General features: G+C 37.1%; 1 protein-coding gene across 1 annotated transcript; it reads left to right on the forward strand.

The window, feature by feature from the left end:
- Positions 1 to 1,369: 1,369 nt before the first annotated feature.
- LOC106976996 (transmembrane serine protease 11B) lies at positions 1,370 to 17,784 on the forward strand. The gene is made up of 10 exons (XM_027057793.2): positions 1,370 to 1,504; positions 6,737 to 6,852; positions 9,907 to 10,025; positions 10,122 to 10,189; positions 12,496 to 12,656; positions 13,365 to 13,403; positions 13,932 to 14,106; positions 15,217 to 15,476; positions 15,924 to 16,066; positions 16,903 to 17,784. Exons 1-10 carry the CDS (start codon positions 1,497 to 1,499, stop codon positions 17,062 to 17,064), a joined length of 1,251 nt encoding a protein of 416 aa, XP_026913594.1. The 5' UTR covers positions 1,370 to 1,496; the 3' UTR covers positions 17,065 to 17,784.
- The last annotated feature ends 5,728 nt before the right edge of the window (positions 17,785 to 23,512 follow it).

The following is a 23,512-nucleotide window of genomic DNA, read 5'->3' on the forward strand; positions in this document are numbered from 1 at the left end:
TTCAAGGAATGGAACTGTCAGAAATGGCTAAAGTCAAGTCAAGTTTTGGGCAAAGTCATTATTAAGGTAATACAATGTCCCGGATATTGTGCCAAGCACTTGGTCTCAGCTGATATAACAAACTTACAGGTATGATATTGTTAGACAGCATTTTTACCTATAAGAAAGCTGAAGCTCGAAAAGATTTATACCAATAGCTAGTTACCAGTAGACCTGGCATTGGGATAGAGGTCATGTCCTTTGTTTCACCAAACTACATTGGAACAACATACATAAAAGGAAATGATGTTCTAGAGAACCTTGAATATTAACCAGAGAAAGTTATATTTTATCCTGAAAGCAGTTGAAAGTTTTGAAGATTTTAAATAGACAAGTGTCATGATTTGTGTTTTAGGAAGATGATTCATGTTAATATCATCATTCAGGTCTCTGTTCAAAAGCCTCCTCTTCAGAGATGCCTTTCCTGACCACCCTAAAGATAGCTGCTACCCTCCGCCCTCCCAACACACACAGCACTCTCTATCCAATTGCCCTGCTTCATTTTCTTTATAACATATATAAATATATTAAATTATGCATTTACTATTTTGAGTGTTCATCTGTTTTTCTCATTAAAGTGTAAGCTCCATGAAGACAGGGACTTTATCATATTCCTTGTTGTATTTCCACTACTAGGAACAATATGTAAACCTCAGGAAGTTTTCAACAAGTATTTATTAAATGAATGAATGAAGTGAATAGATGGTGATATATATGAAAGATAGTGCCAATAGTCTATATACTTATATCCAAAATATCTTAGTGACCTCCTGATTTTTTTGTTTTCATAAGAAGTTGGTGTCACCCAAAAGCCTAATCCATATTCATTTAGTAAAACAACTCTTGACTAGATTAGTTCTATTTCCTATAAACAATTACCAAAATAGGACTGATATTTCTTACACCAAAACCTATCTCCACCTGCAAATCCATTTCTACAAAAGTATGTACACAGTTCCAGAGAGAATTTTTAGATTAAGCATGTTTCAAATAGTAATGTTGTAGTAGAATTTTCATATCAAAAAAAAAACACAACAAAATAATGTATATTTGTCATTTGTCAGAGACTGCTCTGGTGGATACAGCTGGTTTCACTGAGGAGGAGTTTTCCATGAAAGGAATGGATGGGGTTTGAGTCAGAACACTGATTCATCAAACTGTAGTAGTATTTCCTGGGTGGATCTCTCAGCGACCAATCCAAGTTATGTCTATTCTTTTTCTAAGTATCCAACTCAAAGATAATTTTCACGTCTTCCTTTAAACCACAGATCCATAGCTGTCATCAACACTTGCTAAACGAGTTTCCTTTTAATTGCTTTCTGCTATTGCACCCAACCCTTAAAACCCCAAGTATCATTGTGGTTAGCACAGTTACTGAGAACCACCGACCAGGACAAAGGAAGTGCAGAAGTTTCCTTTATCTTCATTAACGCCAACAGCCATTATATCAGCACATTATGTACAGGTAAGTAGAGATTTGCTTGCCCAGAATTCTGACATAATTAGAATTAACTGTTTCGCCAATGACTCCCACCCAAGGGTTGCAGTAAAATAACTCACTTTAGAGGGGGTTTGTAATATTTTTCTACAGCATTTTGGATTTTCTGCATGGAGACACCCCTGTCGCATACGTGCATTTGTGTCTGGAATCTGTAGTTTTATGTCATGTTTTGGAGAATGCTTCAGAAGGGTGACAGGTAGCTTAACATCCTATGAATGAAAAATGACGGTGTGACTGTTGTAGAGAGGAGGAAGCAGAGAGAAAAATTTCTCTTATAAACCAAATATTAAATTGTTATTAATGATGATTATGACTCCTCTGATTTGTTTAATATCTTGTGTTTTCTAAACTGCTTTCATAAATATTGCCTTGATACTCACAGTACCATTTCTTTATAGGTACACTCTGTAGAATTGCACATAAACCATGTATTTTTATCTGTAAAATGTTCATGAACTAGAATAGAATCATTATGCATAGACATGTGCTATTTATTTTAAAGTATATAACTAGATAGTTATTATGTTAAGTGAACAGTGATCATCAATGCCATTTTGAAAATACACTTTTAGCTTACAAGATGTTTTCATCAAAATATATGCAAATAGCAAAATGAAGTGGAACTAATTATAAAATATTTAATGTTCAGATAAGTGTAAAATATAAATGCAGGCCTCACACAAATATTTCTCTTAAAATTTGCATCTTGAGTCAAATTTTTAGCCCTTTAAGTACACATGCACACACACAAACACACACAATTTACAGTATCAGTATTCATGTAAAAATGTGATTAGAAAGAGCATACTCACAGAGACAGAATATACTAAGAACATTTTTTGAACTAAAGTAAATAATTTACTTTTGTGCAATTTCTTTATTAAAAATATCATATTATTCATAACCCTGATGTTTTCTTTTAGCCACATCTCTGATTTATCAGTAAAGGAAAGGGTGATCATACACATTTAATAAGTGGAAAGTAAACAGCATAATTATTAAAAACATAACTTTTATGCTGGATAGATGTGGATTTTTTTTTTTTTTTTGGTTTTGGTTAGGTTTGGTTTTGTGTTTATAGTGTCCCTTCTTCTTTTTGTACACCTTAACACTTTTGTGAGGTCTTCACCTGAAAGATTTCAAAGGATTATTAATGCATTGTTTACAAGCACTCCTAGTTACTTAGAAAAATTTCAAACCTTAATTTAGTGGTTAGTTTCAGGCTGAGGCATTAATCTGCCCAGAAGAACTTAAAGGGATTTGGAAACATGGTTGTTTCTGCAGGTGCTTTTGAGGAGACCTTAGTCAATTTTGTGGTTGCATTTGGGTGCCTAAATAATGAATAGCCAAGAGGAAGAAAAGAACCACTAGACATGGAAATAAAAACTTCAATGCCATATTATATCAATTTCAATTGTTTTCTTAGGGTTAGTTCTCTAGGACAGAACGGAAAAGGTCTCAGAAGAAAGTGATGTTTTAGATCCTTGCCAAGGTAGCATTGAGAATTCATGGCCAAGAGTTTGTTATTTTTGTATTTTTTAATGGCAAGATATAATTGATATTCTGTATCCTCTTATGTATCCTCTATTCAGTAATTCCCCTTATGTGATTTTTCAGAAGAATTTATAGTATGCAGTACCAGAAATATTGGCTGAATAGCTGAGTGGTTTTTCTGCGTGGGAAGTATTTCATTTTTAAGCAGATATTTAATCTGCATCATGGTTTGTAAGATCTTTAGGTTATCAGTTAAAGGTAGTTACAACTGGGAGAAGCATCTGAGCTGGTGACAAGAAATAATCAAAATGGAAAAAGGGGATAGGCAACATAAATATGAAATTCTACAGCATTTTCAATGAAGGGCAACTGGAAATTAGGAAGTGATTTCAGTACTCCACTTTCAAGCCATAGCGTCTGGATGAATTCTAACATAGCTTATTTGATCACATTTTAATAGATTTATTTATGTTCTTTAAAAATACCAGTTCTAAAACAGATTGCAAAGATAAAAGAAAAAAAATTGCCCAAATCTATATGAAGTCGTGTCCCGAGGTAAAGATCTAAAAATAAAACCAGACAAAACAAGAAATGTACCAGTATATTCCCAGTTAAGACACTCCTAAGAAAAGTAATTCGTGAGACTTTATGGGAGACAGAAAAGTAAGGAAAGGGTGTGGAGCAAAGATTAGAGAATCAAGCAGTGAGCAAAGTAGTCTTGGTGGAGCCAAATGCCTAGGAGATGAGGTAAGTACTTACCCATCTCTGAAAGGTGGACAAGATTTTGAATTGGACAGTTAAGAAACATATGCTGACAATTCAAAGTCTTTTGAGTGATTTCAAACAATGAGGCTGTGAAATTAAGGAAAGCCACAAAACATGGAGATAAATTAGTTGTAGTCAGAATGGAAACAAATGTTTGCCTTGGAAAGAGAAGTGTCGATTCTGTACTATGTTTTATATAACAAGCACTGTAATTTACTAATTCAGTTTCACAGCTTTGTTTGTTCCCTGTTTTCAGATGAATCCTAAATTAACCCCAACTATGGTTCCTCAGTTAACTACCGGTGTGACATCTCCATTTGTGTACTAGAAATTTAAATGTCTCTTAAATTCCAGATACATATCTCTTAGGCTTCATCTGACTCTCTTTTACCTATTCTTTACAAACATAGCTAACTAATTACCAAAGTCTGACAAAGATTCTACTGTAAATGTTCTCAAATTTATCACTTTGTTTCTTTTCTTACTACCACAATCCAGAATGCTATCATTCCATTCCCATTGATTATATTAGCCTCTTTGCTCATTGGTCCTCCCCTTTCATTTTTCTCCCTCCTTTAAACTACAGTTATCCAGACTGAAGATTCATCTTCCTAAGCACTGCATGTCCTCATGTTAGTCATTTCCACCAGATAAAATCAAAATCTCTTCTGATTAGCACTGAAGGCCTTCCATAATTTGTAACCCTCTGATCTATTTATCCTTCAGAGTCTCATTGTCCTTGATATCCCTTGGCTTCATTTATATACTATTTCAACAAATATTATCAATAATGTGCTAGACACCACAATATGGCCTGGGTATAAAACAATAACATCATGAATAACAAATAATGACATGGGCCAGATGATAACAAGACCTTGACCAGAGGTGAAAAGACTGCCATGTAAAAATAAAAAATACTCTCAGTGTAGATCCATATTAGGGCGAGCCATGGAAGGCCTCAAGAAAGAGGAGATGACAGAGTTGAGGATAAAGTTTGAGTGGGGGCTCACTGGGTAGGCTTGAGGCAGACATTTTAGGCAGAAGGACCAGAGAGTGCAAGGCCATGGAGGTGTGGAAGAGTCTGGTTGTCTGTGGAACTCTGAGTAGTTTGAAATGGCTGAAACATAGATTAGAAACAGGTTGGGAATGAGATGAGATGGTGGAGGGCTTGTCTTAAGTCAGGGGCACAATTTATATGTGGAAACATGAGGAAAAAGAAGGATGTGGGGTACAGATGAAGAGAAGTTCACAAATGTGATGATGGAGTTGTAAATATTCTCTTCTGAGGCTTTTCATTTTCTTAGTGGACTAGGAAGTAAGGTTACCAGCTAAGCTTGAGAATGGGGCAAATGGTGCTGGAGGTTTGAGGTAAAAAGGAGAAGTATGAAGTCATTTTTAAAGAGAGTGGAAAAACCTCCGTAGAGGATGTATTTAAAACAACAACAACAACAACAAACTTGTTCTCCTGGAAGTATCAACCCAATTTATTTTTATCTGAGACCTAATACATCATACATACTCCTCTCCAATGCTGCTTCTAATATGAAAACTCTAACAATATGTCCAGCTATATTAAAGTTTTCCAGTTTTGCCATGAAGATAGCATACAGTTTAGTAAGAATCTGTATCACTAACAGTGTTAAACTGAAGATTCTCAGACTCTTTTGGGAATTTGAGTTAATTAGATCTGGGGTAGGATACCATAATCTGCATATGTAACAACCACTCTCAGGTGATTTTGATAAAGGCCATCCTCCAACCATACTTGGAGGGGCCCCAATATTTAAGACAAAATCTCAAAACCTTTGTGTGGCAACAAAGTCCTTGTTGTTGCCTCCTTATCAGGATTTTCCAGAGAAACAGAAACAAGAGGATATCTCTGTCTCTATTTCCTCCTCCTCCTCTGTCTCTTTCTCTCCTTTTCTCTATCAATAGATGATAGATAATAGATCTATACAAATATATAGATACATAAACATAAGATATATCTATGTATCTAAGGTAGCTTCACACAGTTGTAAAGTTAGCAAGGCTGGAAACTCAGGCAGGATTTCTATGTCATACTTCCAAGGCAGACTGTTTTTTTCTTCTGATGAAAATCTCAGTTTTAGCTCTAATGGCCTTCACCTGATTGAATGAGGCCCACCCACTTGCAGAGGGTAATCTCCTTACAGTCAACTGATTAGAAATGTTTATTACAGCCACAGAATACTTTCATGGCAACATGTAGACTCATGTTTGACCAAACAACCTGGCACCATAGCCTAGCTAAAATTGACATTTAAAATTAGACATTATACTGTCCAGCTTTATCTTTGGTCAATCCATGACAGTTTGCAGCAAGAAAATTGAATTCCTGGCTAGTAAGCTAGCAAGAAAGATGGACACTGCTCTCACCCAATATAGCACTTCATATTTGCATGTGTTCTCTGGATATAACAAGGACATAATAAAATAGAATTGTGATCATAATTCAAAAATTATGATAAGCTTTGGCATAAAGAACTTATAAGACATTTCTATTTTTCTCTCTTCTTCCTCCCCAACCTGGCAAGGTCTTCACTAGTTGATACTAACTCTGTCACTACCCCATTGGTCATGGGAGACAACTAGATGCTAAGTATAGATAACTTGACATTATCGTATTCCTGAAAAATAATTTCATAGCACAGATCCAAAGAGGTTTAATTGTAAATTTCTTTCCTTCTTTCTCTTCCTCCCCTTCCTCGTTTTTCTTTCTTTCTTTTCTTTCTTTCTTACTTTTTCCCTTCCCTTTCCTTACCTTACCTTACCTTTCCTGTCCTTTCTTCATATATCTTTTGCTACCCCTATGCCTAAATTGAGCTAATAAGGGTGAGCAAGAGTAAAGATTTGGAGTGTCTGTGACTTTTTTTTTTTGATATACCTTTTTATATTCATATCCTTTACTTGCAGACCAGTCACAGCTTCCCGTCCATCTTTGCCACTATGGATGATTGCACTAATTGTGTTCGGAGTGTTGGCAATCCTGGGAATAACCATTGGTCTCCTGGTTCATTTTCTGGCAGTAGGTTGGTAAAGAACACATTTTTATTTATTTCAGTTTGTTGTAAACTTTATTTACATTTCTACCAAAGACAAAGAGATAATTGCAAATAATAAATTATCTGTCTTCCTTTATTTTTTTAAAAGTTTATTTTATTTATTTTGAGAGAGAGAGCATAAGCAGGGGAAGGGGAGAGAGAGAGGGAGAGACAGAATCCCAAGCAGGCTCTGTGCTGTCAGCACAGAGCCCCAAGCGGGACTCTATCTCACGAGCCATGAGATCATGACCGAGCCAAATTCAAGAGTCAGACACTTAACCAACTGAGCCACACAGGCACCCCTCTATCTTCCTTTAAAATGGCCATCAGTGACCCAAGATCCCAGAAAGAAGCATTTGCCAAGCTCCCTATTGCAGACATCTTTTGTATATACACAAGTAAAAGAATATATATGATACAGAGACATGAATACACAGACAGACAGTTGATAGGCAGAAAAAGTAATCTACCAAGTTGGTATTAATATGTGTTACCTTATAATTAAAATACTAAGACAAGAAAGACAAGAAAATCAGCATATGCTTACACTGCTCATTTTTCTCCCAACTTCCCAGTAGTTTGCTAGCAATATTATTCTTTTTATATCCTCAACCTTTATAATACTTCATTTGCAATCATAATTACTAGATGTTTTCTAAAGAATACTTATGGGAAGTGATTCTAGGGGTGGGACATAGGGAGTTTGCAGCTTATATTTTGATTCATCATCTCAAACATTCTCTTATGCAGTCTGTTATTTTAACTCCATGGAACACTTGTCTTCAGTTTTTAACACAAGAAGCTGGGGTAGCCTTGAGGAAATCTCCTTAATATACAGACTCTCTGAACTATAATATAGTGATCCTGACGTCTCTCCTTTGTTCATCCCAACTCACCTCCAGAAGGTTGCCTTAACCGGGAGATTAGAGCACATATAATAAAAATGGCACATTAGTATGGATTCACATTTATTTTCACTGCTGTCATTCTGCAGGGTCAAAGTAGGACCTTTGGAAATATTCCTTGTCTTTTTTCCAGGCCCTGAAGTCTCATTATACTAATAATAGAGTCATTGAGAATTTAAAAAAATCCTCAATGAACTCAGCTTGTGAGGAGATGTATCTCTGATATGTATCATTTTTCAGCCTAGTTTATATTTCGCATTTGGGGGAATATTTACTTCATTGTTTTTAGCCTGGAGTTGTGTCTTTCTTTTGTTTCCTTGGAAATGAGCACTTTACCCTTGTCTTTGGGTGTTTTTATAAGTTAGAGGAAGGAGAACATAAAAGAAATGCCTTAACTCTGTCAGATTTAAATAGAAGTGTTCTCATAATTTATGCTTAAAATATTATCGCACTTCAGAACACTGCACAAAACCAAAACCAAAAATGTGTGTGTGTTTGTATGTGTGTGTTACATGTAAGTTGTAAGTGTTCTTTATAGAAATAAGTTCTAAGTAATCAAGTCATGAAAAAATCATAAAACAATTTCTTTCTGTCCCTTATCCATCTCAATTCATATTGGCATTTGAACCACTTATAGAAATGGGAATATTAATCATAAGGTGCAGATGTGCCTTATGGATATCTCATCCCTAAGGGTTGTTTTCATTTCACCAGGTACCAACAGATCTCAGTGACTGATTTCACAGTGACCTCAGCATAGTGAGCCATCTCTGTGGCTGAATGCTGTGTGGAATTAAATTAATACTCAATTCCTTGTTTTAGGGTATGGTTTCTTAGTCTTAATGTCTTAGACATTATATGTTTAGTTTATCCACTGGCTCTTGGAAAAGTGCTCCATGCAGTTGTAATAAAAAGTTTGTATCTTGTCAATTTATTAGTCTACACTGAGGAATATTCATGGCAGCCTAATTATCATAGTAGGTAGAAATATTTAGGAATCTAAATAAAGAACTGAAAGATACACTGTGAACACTGAATTATAAAAAAAGAAAGTTGAATAGTTTAAAGATCTATGTTTTACTACTTATGTTAAAATCTAATAAGCTACCATTGCAAAGTTCAGTCTCTATAGTAAAAGATCCATGATCCCCAGACAAACTAACTATAATTAACAATGTTGGTTCACAAATTATTATTCATAAACAACCCATTTCAGCATTTTGTTTAGACGTTTCTGGCTTCTTTTTTTATCACACTTCTCACTGTAAAATATTTTCACCACTTATAATAGAAAGTCATATTTCATTTTAATTATGGTGCTTTCCTTCTCTGCATTTGTATAGAACCTGCAATTATATGATTAATGTTTTTAATTATATCCTTATTAGTACCTTGTGTAATGATTTCAACCATATTGAGCCTGTCACTTCCATCACATAGTCTTCAAAAGCAATGATCATATTGCACAATAGTATTAATATTTATTCAGTGCTTACTATATGCTAGGTGTTGTTATATAACATCTAGAATATTTATAAGTGCTTAAGTGCTTAGTATCTATCACATATTAGAGGTAAGATATATCACATGTCTTACCTCTAATAGGTATCTTAGTATCTATGAGAATTTAAGAAGGAAATAAAATGGATTAGGTGTAGTCTTTGTACTCAAATCGAATTTTTGTTGATTCTTGGCTTTTAGTATCCATATGATATTAGTCAAGTTACTGAATATCTCAACACCACATTTTTCCAGAAAAAAAGGGGTATAATTCATATGTTCTTTTATAAAGTATCTTCTCATGGTACATACTTAATAAATGGTAACTATTTTTACTCATAGTTTAATAATTCTATGACAGAAATCTCACTTACAGTATATAGTTCTATCTGTCTCAATCAAGATATTACTCTTCTTGCTGACTTTTGTCTATATCTATATATGCTGCATTATTGGTCCCGTAAACACTTTTCACAATGCCCAGGATATCTAACCGGCTGTGCCAGAAAGATTCACAGGCTTTATCAATGTCTAATATGAGCACAATATTTACTAGTTGATATTACTATGTAATCTGTATCTGCATTTGAAATCCATTTCACCTAAATAATTCTTGGATGATGTTTTTATCTCACAGAAAACACGACTTACTATTATCAAGGTAGCTTTGAAGTGCTGGATATCCCATACAACAGAAATTATCAAAGAGAGACATCACCAGAAAGTAACTATCTTAGCAAAATTCTTGAGACTAAGGTAAACTGGTATTTTCCTCTATTTACTTCATTGTTAGTTCTCTGAAATATGAATATATTATTGGAATATGACATTTGATTCTGTTCTCTTTAACAGATGGTTGATGCATTTCAAAGTTCTAGCATTTACAGACAATATATCAATTCTCAAGTCATCACACTGGTGTAAGTAACTAATAATAGCAGTTAGAAAAGAGATCAACTCATTCATACATACATATTTCAAGCACCTCTGTGAAATGTCACAGTCATTAGCCAATAAGTTACTAATACAGTATTATCGTAAGTTAAATGCCAGACTAATTGTTCAATATAAAACCAAAGCAAAGATGGGGCTATCTAGTTTTATCCACTGGATCTATTGAGAATGTGTTATTCATATAATGCGTTAAATTATAGTTGCCTCATCACTCAAGCTTCTTAAGTTTTTATGTCTAGCAAATAGTAGGTGATCCCTTAGACCAATCTTTGATAGTCTAAAATTTTTATTCAGTAGTTGTGTAAATACAGACCCTGTTTTCTCATGTCCTTCTTTTTCCTTTTTTGGTCTTATGTAAATCTATTTAATGACTCATGTCCTTTTACTTGCAAATCAGCCAGACACCTTGTGGAACTACCCTAGAGTTCTTACAGGGTAGAAAAGAGCATATCTACATCAGGCTTTGATGTCAAGGAAGTCCTTGTAGTCACCATAACAAGAAGTAAAATAGCTATCGTATGTGGGTTTAGAGTAGTACGGAATAGCAGAGGGAGGCCTAGAACAGAAGTTAGGCAACTTGATCCCAGTCTTTACCACTTAGTAATCCCAGAGTCATTAAATCACTTTGACTCTATTTACCTCTCTGTGAAATACTGTCATAGCACCTTCGCTGCCTCTCTCATGTAAATGCACTTAGGGTCAAAGAAGGTAATGTGTATGGAAAGATATGTAAATAAACACATTTCCAGTGAAGGCAATTACTGCTTTTACCTTCATCAGTGTCACCAGCTATGCCTGCTCCTGGAATTCATGGGACTCCTGGAATTGTAGAACACATCAAGATCTCCACTACAATTAACCTTGAGAGATGATTTTAGTATTGGAAAGAGATGGGAGCTAAAATTGAAGGGCCCAGGTATCTTTCAGAGAAGTCTGCAACCACTGCAATCACTTCCAAAGGAAGCGATGGAGACGCTACAGGACAGACGTTTTCATTTTGACACCCCTTTCTATGATAATCAAACCTGCATGAGCCGAGTGCTTCCTAGCACTGATTATTGATTTATATGCCAAAAGGTTAATCATCTGTCAGGGAGAGCCAAAGCATAAAAATGCCACTTTGGACACTATCCTCAAAGCTGTTTGACAATTCCTACATGTCCACCCGTCACCTTCTTGGGTTGCTTACCCCTATCTGAATTCCAAACAAATCTTCCCTGAATGCCATGGTCAGGTTCATCTTCCTCAAGCACAGTTTTATTCAACAACTTCTCTTTACTTCTATCTCTTGGCTCACATTAAAAGTCCTCCTCCATCTGAGCCCAATCTCTTAGACATTGCTGTCTCTGTGACTTGGCACTGGGAGACAAAACAGTGTAAAGACTCTGGGTTATAGAGTCAGTTGTACTGAATCTGATTTGAGTTTAGTAGCTGTATATTCTTGAGCCTATTAGGTAACCTGTCAGAGCCTCCGTTTTTCCTTGTCTACAAAATGAAGACAATGATACCCATGCTGCAGGCTTGTTGTGAAGTCTAAGTGTGACAATAAATGTGAAAATAAGTACCTAGAACACAGCAGATCCCCAGTAAATGCAAATTAATTATCGCTATCCAGTTATTCTGGAGTGTTACTCTTCTTCTCTACCTGATGAAATTGTCTGCTTGATGTTGAAGTAGTGATAAAAACACTTTAAAGCCCAGTGTGTATGCCACCTCTTTCATGAAAATTTCTCTAATTCTTTAAATAAAAAATAACTTATCCTTCCTCTATTTGCAGATAAGACAAAATAAATATTATCCCTTCTGCCTCATTTATTATAGTCATTTGTATACATGTCTAATTTCCTAGAAATCTGGAAATTCTTGGAGGGTAGGAGCCATGTCTTAGTCACGCTTGCATCACCGACTAGCACCCATTCCAGTCACTTGTCTATAGCAGTTGCCCAATAAATGATTGATGAATACATGAATAAGCGAGCCCAGTTCTCACATGATATTTCCACCCTGTGCCGCAGGCCTTTCCTACTTTTCAGATTTGTAGAACTACTTGTCCTCTAAGATGAGTGCTGTAGCTGCTTGCATACTGTCACCAGGTAAATGTAGGCAGATGGATGATCCTGTGATTAACCAAAAGTGAAGGTACTGCACAAACCCATAAAAAGACAGAAGATATAAAAATATGAAAGATCAGGGAATGAGGAAGGAAATGCTATTTTCTTAGCAACATAAGAAATATGCTTATCTTGTTGAAACATACTTATCTTGCTTCCAGTCCTCATAACAACAGCCTAACTGCACATATATGGCTGATATTCAAGGCTCCCAGATCAATGAAGGAAAACACCAGAAGAAGAATTGAAGGTGTCTTACATCAGATGCTGAGAAACCATGCAGGCTCTCTGACTACAGATCCTAATTCTCTTAGGCTCAAGGGTAAGCTTATGAATTAAATAGGAGCAGTGTTATTTCATCTTTTTATTTCTAACATATATCACAAGTACCAGGAACAAAGCTGATCCTGAATTTTTTAAATGAATAGGCCATTATTTTATTTCAGAGCAATAATTTGTATTCTTCGTTACTAAAAACATTATATTCAAATCATAATAATACCACACTTTAAAGCTCTTCTGGGAGAAAAGCTGCTTCTGATTATAAAGCAAATAGTAAGACTTTGAACAGTCCTTATAAGTAACAGTGTGCCTTGTATATATTTTTCATGATCTCCTATAAACTTCAAAAATATCAAACAATCTGCCATTATAAGACAGGTCAGTTTTTAAGTTATTTTTGTCTACTGACAGGAATCAGTTTCACTTGTGGGTCTTTTTGATCTTCTAAGAAAAGATACTGACCGTTTTCCACCTTAGGTGATAAAGATTATATTCCAATTAAATAAAAATGAAGTCTCTCATTTGGAGCTATGGAGGTGGTATTTCCATATCATACATTTGAATATAGTAAAAGAACAATTCAAATAAACCAATATTCTCTCCTTTCTACTAACATTTTCTCCTGAGATTCAAAATTATTTCTGACCTCCTCTCTGCTGAACCTAGCTAGCATCTTACTCCATTGGCTAAAAGGTCAATGGCTTATGCTAGGTATTATATTTACCATGAGCTTTTTGTTCTATTTCAGAAATCAGTAAGGTTGATGCTGAAAAGATTATCAACAACCGTAAGTTCAGATACTTCTTAATTAAATGTGTGAGATGATCTAAGACATAACAGTCAAGATTTGTTACTGTTGGCTAGTTACAATTCTAACTAGGTACCCTTATATACAACTCATTTAATCCTCACAACAATCCTAAATATAGATATTATTTATTATCATCCCATGTTAGAGTTGGGGAAACTGAAGCACAAAGAAGTGAAATAATTTGCCTAAATTCAACCAGCTTGTGAATGGTGTGGTCAGAATTCAAACCAGGGAGTCTGGTTACAGAGCCCATGGACTTAACTGTGACTTTATCTGCCTTCCAGAGCTCTCATATTCTCCAGGTGCTGAGGTATCTTGAAGACACTGTGCTGGGTATGGAGGTGATCTAGGGGTTGCTAGTGATTCCTTTGCAGATTACACCCTGTTCTCTTCAGTGCAAGATATTGTCAGATAGAACCATACAAGAATAATTCAGCTCAGTTTCTGCTTTATAATCAAACAAGTGTCTTCCTATTCTCAATGGAACAAAACTGACTCTGACAGGCTGTGGGACACGAGCAAGGATGTCAGCTACGTATGATAGAATCAAAGGAGGTTCCAATGCTCAGAAGGGAGAATGGCCTTGGCAAGCAACACTCAAAAAGAATGGCCGACACTACTGCGGGGCATCTTTGATCAGTGAAAGACACCTGGTGACTGCAGCTCACTGCTTTCAAAAGTAAGTTCATCATGTTGCTCAAGGAGAGGGAGACCAAAGACTGGAACTGGGCCAGTTCACACTTGTTATCTCAGTTAATTATCAATAGCTCTCTTCTCAAGTGTCCTGGTTTGGAAAACAAATTATATGGGAAGCCAATATAAGATTTTCCTGTGTTACCTGTAAGAATGGGAAGAGTCATTCATTCTTGATACGGCATTTTTTTCTCACATGATTCTTATCTCTCATCACTTTATACTGCAGACATCCTTAACTACTCATAGTTGCTAAAACACATCATCTTGTTTCATAGCTTCCTCGCCTTCTGCACATACCATCCCCTTCTCATTTTTTAGGCAACTCTGACCCAGCTCTATGGTCTCACCCAAAATGCTACTTTCCTTAAGAAATATCTGAATACTACTTGGCAATGAGAAAGAATGATATATGGCCTTTTGTGGCAACACGGATGGAACTGTAGAGTGTTATGCTAAGTGAAATAAGTCATACAGAGAAAGAGAGATACCATATGTTTTCACTCTTATGTGGATCCTGAGAAACTTAACAGTAGACCATGGGGGAGGGGAAGGGGAAAAAAAGATAGGGAGGGAGCCAAACCGTAAGAGACTCTTAAAAACTGAGAATAAACAAGGGTTGATGGGGGGTGGGAGGGAGGGGAAAATGGGTCATGGGCATTGAGGAGGGCATCTGTTGGGATGAGCACTGGGTATTGTATGGAAACCAATTTGACAATAATTTTCATATAAAAAAAAGAAATATCTGTTCCCTAGAGCATGCAGATTTAAGTCCACCTGTTTTCTTGTCCCACTAATTATACACAAATCGCTTAAGCAATTAGAACCGTCTGTGTTTATGCCCATCCTTCATTATATTTAAGTTTCTGGAAGGTATGGCTATTAATTTTTATTTCTATACCCCCCTGCTTTACACAGTATATAGTATAGGGAGGGACTCAAAAAGTTTTTTAATTTATGAAAAAAATCAGATTGTATCACTGCTAATGAGCTATGGCACAAGGGAATATTAATGTCATTAAAAAGTACAGTAGATGAAGGCCATGTTTCTACTATTTTGAAATAAATACAAAATATATAATTTTTGCTCTTTCAGGACAAACAATCCAAAAAACTATACTGTCAGCTTTGGCACCAGAGTAAATCCCCCCTATATGCAACATCATATTCAACAAATTATAGTTCATGAAGACTACATCCCGGGTGAACATCATGATGATATTGCAATTATACAGCTCACCGAAAAAGTCTTATTCAAGAATGATGTACATCGAGTTTGTCTTCCTGAAGCCACACAGGTCTTTCCACCAGGTGAAGGAGTTGTTGTTACAGGATGGGGAGCACTTTCATATAATGGTAAGTCCAGTGAAAATTTAACAGTGTGTCAGTACAAAAGTAAGAAAAATGGTGGGCTAGGCACAGAATCAAAGGCATCATTTACTTCAGGATGCCTACTTCTCCCAGGCAATGTCTCAGGAAATGATGCGTATGGACTTATGGCTTTGCAAATTGCCTTGGTGTGGAATGTTCTGTGGAGACCAACTGATTGTAGAAATTCCCTAACCTGGAGAAACTAACTGAGAAAGTTCTGGTTCCAAGATATAAGAAGAGAGATAAGGACATAGAAAGGCAGTATTTAAAAGATTTCAAATTATTCTTTGAAGATGTCCTTTTCATTGGTTCAGGTGAGGGAAATGAGTAGGCAAGAGTCAAATACAGGTTTTATGCACAGAGGACAAAGCAAGTTTTCCATCCTGCTCTGTTTTAGAACAGCTCTTTTACTAATTTGTATACTTCCTTTAGGTAAATACCCAGAGGTACTTCAGAAAGCATCTGTGAAAATTATTGACACAAATACCTGTAATGCTCAGGAAGGATATTATGGTATGGTATTGGACACAATGCTATGCGCTGGGTACTTGGAAGGAAATATTGATGCCTGCCAGGTAAGTCTGGACACTAGTCACATTGACCATCAGTTACAAATAACTGCTATTATTTTATGAAAGTCATCAATACGAAGACAATTTCTATGATTCAGCTAATTTGCATTTTGACAATCCTGTTAAACTCTTCCAGCTAAAGTAATTCTCCACTACATGCAATATATGTTTATAAGTGTTTAACAAACACTTAAGTTGGACTTACTCTGAGCCCAGCACTGATTGCAGTTTTTTACAAATAACTCATTTAATCCTCAGACAACATTGTGATGTGGGTACTATCATTATCATTTTATAGATGAGAAAACCGAGGCAGAGGAAGGTAAAGTGATTGGCACAAGATCACACAGGTAGTAACTGGGAGAGCTGGCATATAAACCAAAGTAGTCTAGGATCACAGTCCATAATCTTAATCACATTTCAATAAAAGATCAGTCTCAGAAAATTTTAAGCTACTTCCAGCCTATTTCTCTTTCCTTCTTAGCCTCCTCATGGCTAGGGTTCTGGCTACTTTTCTCAGATATAAAGCCCTGTTTTCCAAGTACATCTATAATATTTGCTTCCCAAAAGCCTTCTCTTAGAACTAGCTAACTAGTTTCTCATAGAACTAGATAACTTATCAGTTCATGCCTGCTAGGTTCAGGTCAACACCAAAGAGTCTCAGAGAATATAATCTGGCCAAAAGTGAGGTTAAGGGTGATGCAGGGATTTACACCATACATTTTCCTATGGTCTGTATGAAGGATGAGTCACAAACTTTATCTGGGCTTATCACTTAGTGTAAGTAAAGTATCTGGAAGTTAATTCTCATAATGATAAATATTATTTGCCTTATTTAGGGTGATTCTGGAGGACCACTAGTTCATCCTAATTCTCGAAATATTTGGTACCTTGTTGGAATAGTGAGCTGGGGAGAAGAATGTGGTAAAATCAATAAGCCAGGTGTCTACATGCGAGTGACTGCCTACCGCAACTGGATCGCCTCCAAGACTGGTATCTAAGAGAAAAGCATCTTGTAGCAACTATCTGAAGTCATTTTCACCTAAGGTTACTCCCAACCTTAGCTAACATGCATTTTAAATTAGTGTGTACAGTGGCTGTTTTGAAAGAACTGTGGTCCTGAGGGACTATTTATGAACTTTAATTTTAAGCAACTTACAAAACAACAAATCTAATGTTTAGTCCAGAAAGGCCTAAGCAAAGAAAATGCTCCTATCAAAAAAAGGACTATTCCTATTTTACTATTTCATGAACCCACATCATGGCTATCTCACCATAGAATAAAGCTCTTGGTTTTAGTCATTCAGACTTTTTTTCAATTATGAATGTATATCCTCCCAACTCAGTGGCAGCACTGTGAGAAAGTGGAACCAACCCTTTCTGAGGGCTGGGTTGGAACATGCTCTATCTGCCTTCATGTCATAGCTTTTGAGGAAAGGGTATGGTTGTGAACTGACTCAGGTCAGAATTTAGGCACTGACTTAGTCTCTCATTTGAACGGGGGACTTGATCAGCTTTTAAAATCACTGGGAAATAATTTCACTGTCAGTAAAACTAGGCAAAATACATTTTAGACCTATAGAGACCATGACCCTAACCCTAACCCTAACCCTAATTCTTCAGTGTTGATGCAGGTTTTTGTGGAAATTCCTCATTTGCAACACATATAAAAATAAGTAGCTATGAACCATGAAATGTACAATGTATTTTAATAAAAACAAATTTAAAAGCAGACTATCTTTGCTCAATGACAAATTTCTTTCTTATTTTCTTTCTTTCTTCCTTTCTTTCTTTCTTTCTTTCTTTCTTTCTTTCTTTCTTTCTTTCTTTCTCTCTCTCTCTCTCTCTCTCTCTTTCTTTCTTTCTTTCTTTCTTTCTTTCTTTCTTTCTTTCTTTGTGTGTGTGTGTGTGTGTGGTTTTCTTTGGTTTGGTTTTATTCTTTAAAAAGATTTTTTTTTAAGTTTATTTATTGTTGACAGAGACAGAGTGTGAGCACGAGCTGGGGAGGGGCAGAGAGAGAGGGAGACACAGAATCTGAAGTAGGATCCAGGCTCCAAGCTGTCAGCACAGAGCCTGATGTGGGGCTCAAACTCACGAACTGTGAGATCATGACCTGGGCTGAAGTCAGATGCTTAACTGACTGAGCCACCCAGACGCCTCTTGTTTGGTTTTATTCTTAAAAAGGTCTTTTGTAGGTGGCTTTTCTTCTTTCTCTGTTATTATTTTCACTTGGTCCTTGCTTGGGAAAAAGCTATACAGTAGTTAAAAAGCTACCTCCAGGCTACAGGGAGAGGCTCAGGCAGGCCAGCAGGGATGCAACAGGTGGGTCCCTCATTACTAGATGCAAGAAGCTCTCAGTCATGCCTGTGGATGAGGCCGGCCAACCCAGGGTTGAGGCCTGCCCGCCTGAGAAGTTTGGTCAGGTGGTTGCTCATCTTCTGGGTGAGCTTCAGTTAACTGCCTAGGAAATGGTTCTCTAGAAAGCCACTGAGTTGGGAGTATGTGTAGGAGAGCCCAGGGCTTGCAAATCCACTGGGGACTAAGCCAGACTCTTCTCCAGGTCCAAGACAGGTTCCATGGCCTGCAGGCTGTCCCCTCACCCCCCACTTACCTCTGGATGGCTTCTGGACCTCCAGGAAGAAAGCTTTGTTGCCTCCCTGTTTTTGCACCTTTAAGAGATACTAGGCACCCTCCAACTTCTCTGCCAACTCTTAGAAAAAATGGCACAGTCACCAGGGGCCACGGGCCATGAGAATAGAGGTCCAGAGAGAGGCAGGTGGGTGAGGCTCACAGATGCAGGTTGACCAGGCAGCTGATGGCAGCTCCCACCTTAGAAGAATAATTCTGGATGATCTGGCAGCTCATGGTTCCTCAAGATCAGGAGTCAACCACACACAAAGTATGGTGTTAGTGCATCTCAGAAATGGATGATGGAATGGCCAAGAAGATGGTTCTAGAAGCTGTTGCTGGGGGCTGAGGAGGAAGCTGAGGGTGGCTGAGGCTGGAGTGGCATGGAGACAAAAACAGTTCTGTTCCAGCAAGAGACATACCTACATGCTGTGCCTGTGCCTCTAACAACTGCTCCTGGAAGCTGTCCCAGAAAGAGGAAAAATAGCAAAAGCAATAAATCCACCCTTTGTCCAGAAGGATTAATAAGGATTCAAGTAGAGATTGGATAACTACCTGTCCAGAGGGTACAGAATGGATTCAAAGATTTGGTTTTCAAAGTGGAGGTAGGATTAGAAATGGAAAAGAGTGATACTAATGACCACTAAGATTTTTGTCTGTCTTTTAATTATACGTTTTTGAGCCTTCCGATGCAGTTTCCATTATAGCTGAACTCATAATGTGAACTCTTGCCAGTACTTCCTCTTGGGCTTAGAATCCTCTTGGCTCTCACCTGCCTATGAGAGCCAGAGTTTATTAATGTGGGGCAGTAAACTTCATATTCTGTTAAAAAAATCAATTTATTACAAATAAATGTGCACCTACCTTTTTAAAGTCAAAATGTAAAGAGCTTTATTGAGCTTAGTTGGTAAACTGTTTCAACTTTTAAGTATTACTTATATGCTATTCTCTTTTCTATTGAATATGTTTGTTAATCACAAACTTTGCAGTGAGAAGTAGCAATGCAGAAGTAGCTATTTTATATATAAAATTTTATTGCTTAAAAAAGAAATCAAGTACTGCCAATTAGCATCATATCCATTCATATGCTATTTAAAACAGATGGAAAATTTTGTGGATTTTTTTTTTAATGATAGAGTATACCATAAAAAAAAGTTACAACTTAGAGTGTACTCTGTCCTCTGCTTAAGTATGTAAACCGGTAATTTTAGATAAAGAACTAATTTGGTTCTTTTACTCATAATATGAAAATTTTAAATTTGTTATCTGATAGTCTTGATATTATCATTATGTTAAGAATAGTGCAAAATTTGGCACAGACAGAAACATATTTTTATTAGAAACATATTTATCTTTTTTAAAAAAGTTTATTTTGAGACAGACAGCATTTGCACGTGCATGCACAAATGGGGGAGGGGCAGAGAGAAGGAGAGAGAATTCCAAGCAGGCTCTGGGGCTTGAACTCACAAACTGTGAGATTATGACCTGGACTGAGATCAAGAGTCAGATGCTTAACTGACTGGGCCATGCAGGTGCCCCAGAAACATATTTACCTTAAATACTCTACATAAAGTAATTAAATCTGCATAACAACATGCATGCAGTCAATGCACAATAAAACAGATGTTTCAAATATAAATGTTGAACGTTTATGGCAAAGAAGATGACACATTACGAATGCTAAAGTTCTATACTTTAAAATCCCAAGATTAGGAAAAGAAAAACAACGATTAATTGCAAGGGTTATTCTAGATATGCATTCACTTGTATCAGAAGAAATCAAACCTCAGAGAGATCAGTGTCTGTCAAATCTAGCAATTCAATGTCCAGTCAATAATCTTAACATTGCTTTTTTTTTTTTTCTCCCCCTTGGTGCTGGGAAATGCACTGCAGAGTGATATGGGATTATCCCTGGCTTGACGATTTTCTTTTTTGTGATTGGCTTAACCATTTTATATTTGTTCCTCACTCCTTGTTTGTCCTTATACATTCATCAGGTCTTTGACAATGTCCTCAGATGGTGGTAGCAGATGTTGCAGCTGATTTTTCTATGAAACCAGCATCTAGATCCCATTACTTTTCTACTGGACCTTTTATGGAACCTTGTCTTTTCAGGTTTTAGCTATTTTTTGTTTAAAAATCATTCATTCTCAGCCACAAGGCTTTCCACATGTCTTCTTAGATCTGCTAGTATGTTGCTGGATTTGTTAGTTTATTCATATATGATCCTTGATACCTTTTGGGTCCTATCGAAAACAAAACTCAGCACCACCCACAAAACAACTTGAATTTGTGGCATGTGTTCCTTTCAGGAAAGGCTATTCTTCTGGGAAAGAAGGAGACTTGGGCTCTCAGTAGCCTCTGAAAAGGGTGTTTATGAAGGATGAACCTGGGTTCCTCCATTCTCATCCATGTTCTGCTGGGCTTCCTTCCTTCCTTCATTGCTTGCTTCCTTCCTTCCCTACTTCCTTTCCCTCCTCCCTTCCTTCCCTCTTTCCTTCCTTCCTTCCCTCCTTCTTTCCCTCTTTCCTTCCCTCCTACCTTTATCCCTTCCTTCCCTTTCTTTCCTTCCTCCCTTCCTTTCTTCCCTTCCTTCTCTGCTTCATTCTCTCCTTCCTTCCTTTTTTCCTTCCTTTCCTTCTCTTCCCTTCTCTTTCTTCCTTCCCTCCCTTCCTTCCCTTCCTTCCCTCCTTCTTCTCTCCCTTCTTTCCTTTCCCTTCCTTCCTTTCTCCCTCCCTCCTTTCCTTCTTTTCTTTTCTTTCTTTTTTTTTTTTTTGCTTTCCTTTCCCCAACTCTCCTACATGAGTAATGAATAGTACCTATTTCATGAGGCTATATAATTTCTGTTATAAATGAGCCTGTTCAGACTGTTAGCTTCACAGTTTCCAAAAGACAGTTGATTTTCACTATGTTAACTAACTGGGGAATTTACAATTTTTTTTTTTTTTTAGTGTTTATTTTTTAGACAGAGAGGGAAAGACAGAGTGCAAACGGGGAAGGAGCAGAGACAGAGGGAGACACAGAATCTAAAGCAGGCTCCAGGCTCTGAGCTGTCAGCACAGAGCCCGACCGGGGAGGGGGGGGCTCAAACTCACTAACTGTGAGATCATGACCTGAGCCAAAGTCAGCGGCTTAACTGACTGAGCCACCCACTAACTGGGGAATTTAAATAAAAGCTTAAAAAAAAAAGAGGGGCGCCTGGGTGGCTCAGTCGGTTAAAGGTCCTACTTCGGCTCAGGTCATGAACTCATGGTCTGTGGGTTCGAGCCCCATGTCAGGCTCTGTGCTGACAACTCGGAGCTTGGAGCCTGCTTCAGATTCTGTGTCTCCCTCTCTCTCTGCCCTTACCCTACTCATGCTCTGTCTCTCTCTGTCTCTCAAAAATAAATAAACATTAAAAAAAATAATAAAAAAAGAAACTACACTGTGAAAACAACAACGACAACAACAACCCGAAGATAGTTCTTTTTACAGCACTAAGTAGCCTTTTAATATTTCTCTTCAACTAAAAACTCTATATGCTTTTCTACTCAATTGATGAAACAGGTGGAGGGCTCCTATAGTTTGTGGGGTGGGTATCAGTGTAGGAGCAGAGGGTGGCAGTGGCCTAGCCCAGGGGCTGTGGGCTTAGGGGAGTTCAGTCAGGCTGTTGTGAGGAACTCTTCTGCACCTCGGTTGGAGAATGGTGAGAATGGTGCTGCCAATTTCCCTGGAGGCAGCTTTTATTCTGAAATGAGATTGAAGGATTTATTACAAATGTGTTGTATGAGGCCTGTGAACTTGACGGTGCTCGGCACTGCTTTGAACTCTTTCCCTGCACTCACGTAGCTAGCCTACTATGATGGCTTTGCCAAATCCATAGCCTGGATCCCAGATTATAGCAGTGCTTCTCAAACTCTGAGCTCTTAGGGTCCCTTACCTTCTTCAAAATTACTGAGAACCCTAAAGAGCTTCTGTTTTTAAAGGCTTTTTGTTTATATTGGGATTCTCTCTCTCTGCCCCTTTTCTCCCTCAAAATAAAAAAACTTAAAAAAATAATCATACTCATTGACATCAGAACTGATCCCATCATAAAGTCATTAAGTATCAAGAGGCACATATAAATTCATCAAAATTTACTTTTCATGCTAGATCTCAAATTTTATCATTAGCAACAAATACTGTCAGTTGTATTCCTTAGCACAAATTTCCTTTATTTATTTTCAAGATAATGTTTGCCAAATACTGATTCTAAATAACCAGAATTTGTCAGTCATTCTTTTCAAATACAATGCTGTTCCATAACAAAAGTGGTGAGTTCACCATGTGAGTCATACAATGGTTCAAGACCTTTATTTAGGACAGCCATTTTAATTCAATATGCAGCAAAAATGCTTATGTATACTTCTTATTTGGTTATTCAGAATATTACAAAGACATACTCAGCCTCAAGATTTTATAGTTTATAATTCTTACTGTTTCATCCAGGAAATTCTTTTTTTAAAAAATTTTTAATGTTTATTTATTTTTGAGAGAGAGAGACAGAGTGCAAGTGGGTGAGGGGCAGAGACAGAACCTGAAGCAGGCTCCAGGTTCTGAGCTGTCAGCACAGGGTCTGATGTGGGACTTGAAATCACAAACTGCCGGATCATGACCTGAGCTGAAATCAAGAATCAGACACTCAACCGACTGAGCCACCCAGGCACCCCTCATCCAGGGAATTCTTAAATGAAATTAGATTTTTTCCCCTGTGAATGTGTGGCAATGAGGAATACAATGATACAATGACTCTTGGTAGAGTCAGATGCCACTACCTTGATTTACTAAGGTGCCAGCAATTTT

This window comes from Acinonyx jubatus, chromosome B1, assembly GCF_027475565.1.
Source record: "Acinonyx jubatus isolate Ajub_Pintada_27869175 chromosome B1, VMU_Ajub_asm_v1.0, whole genome shotgun sequence".
In the NCBI taxonomy this organism is placed as follows: domain Eukaryota; kingdom Metazoa; phylum Chordata; class Mammalia; order Carnivora; family Felidae; genus Acinonyx; species Acinonyx jubatus.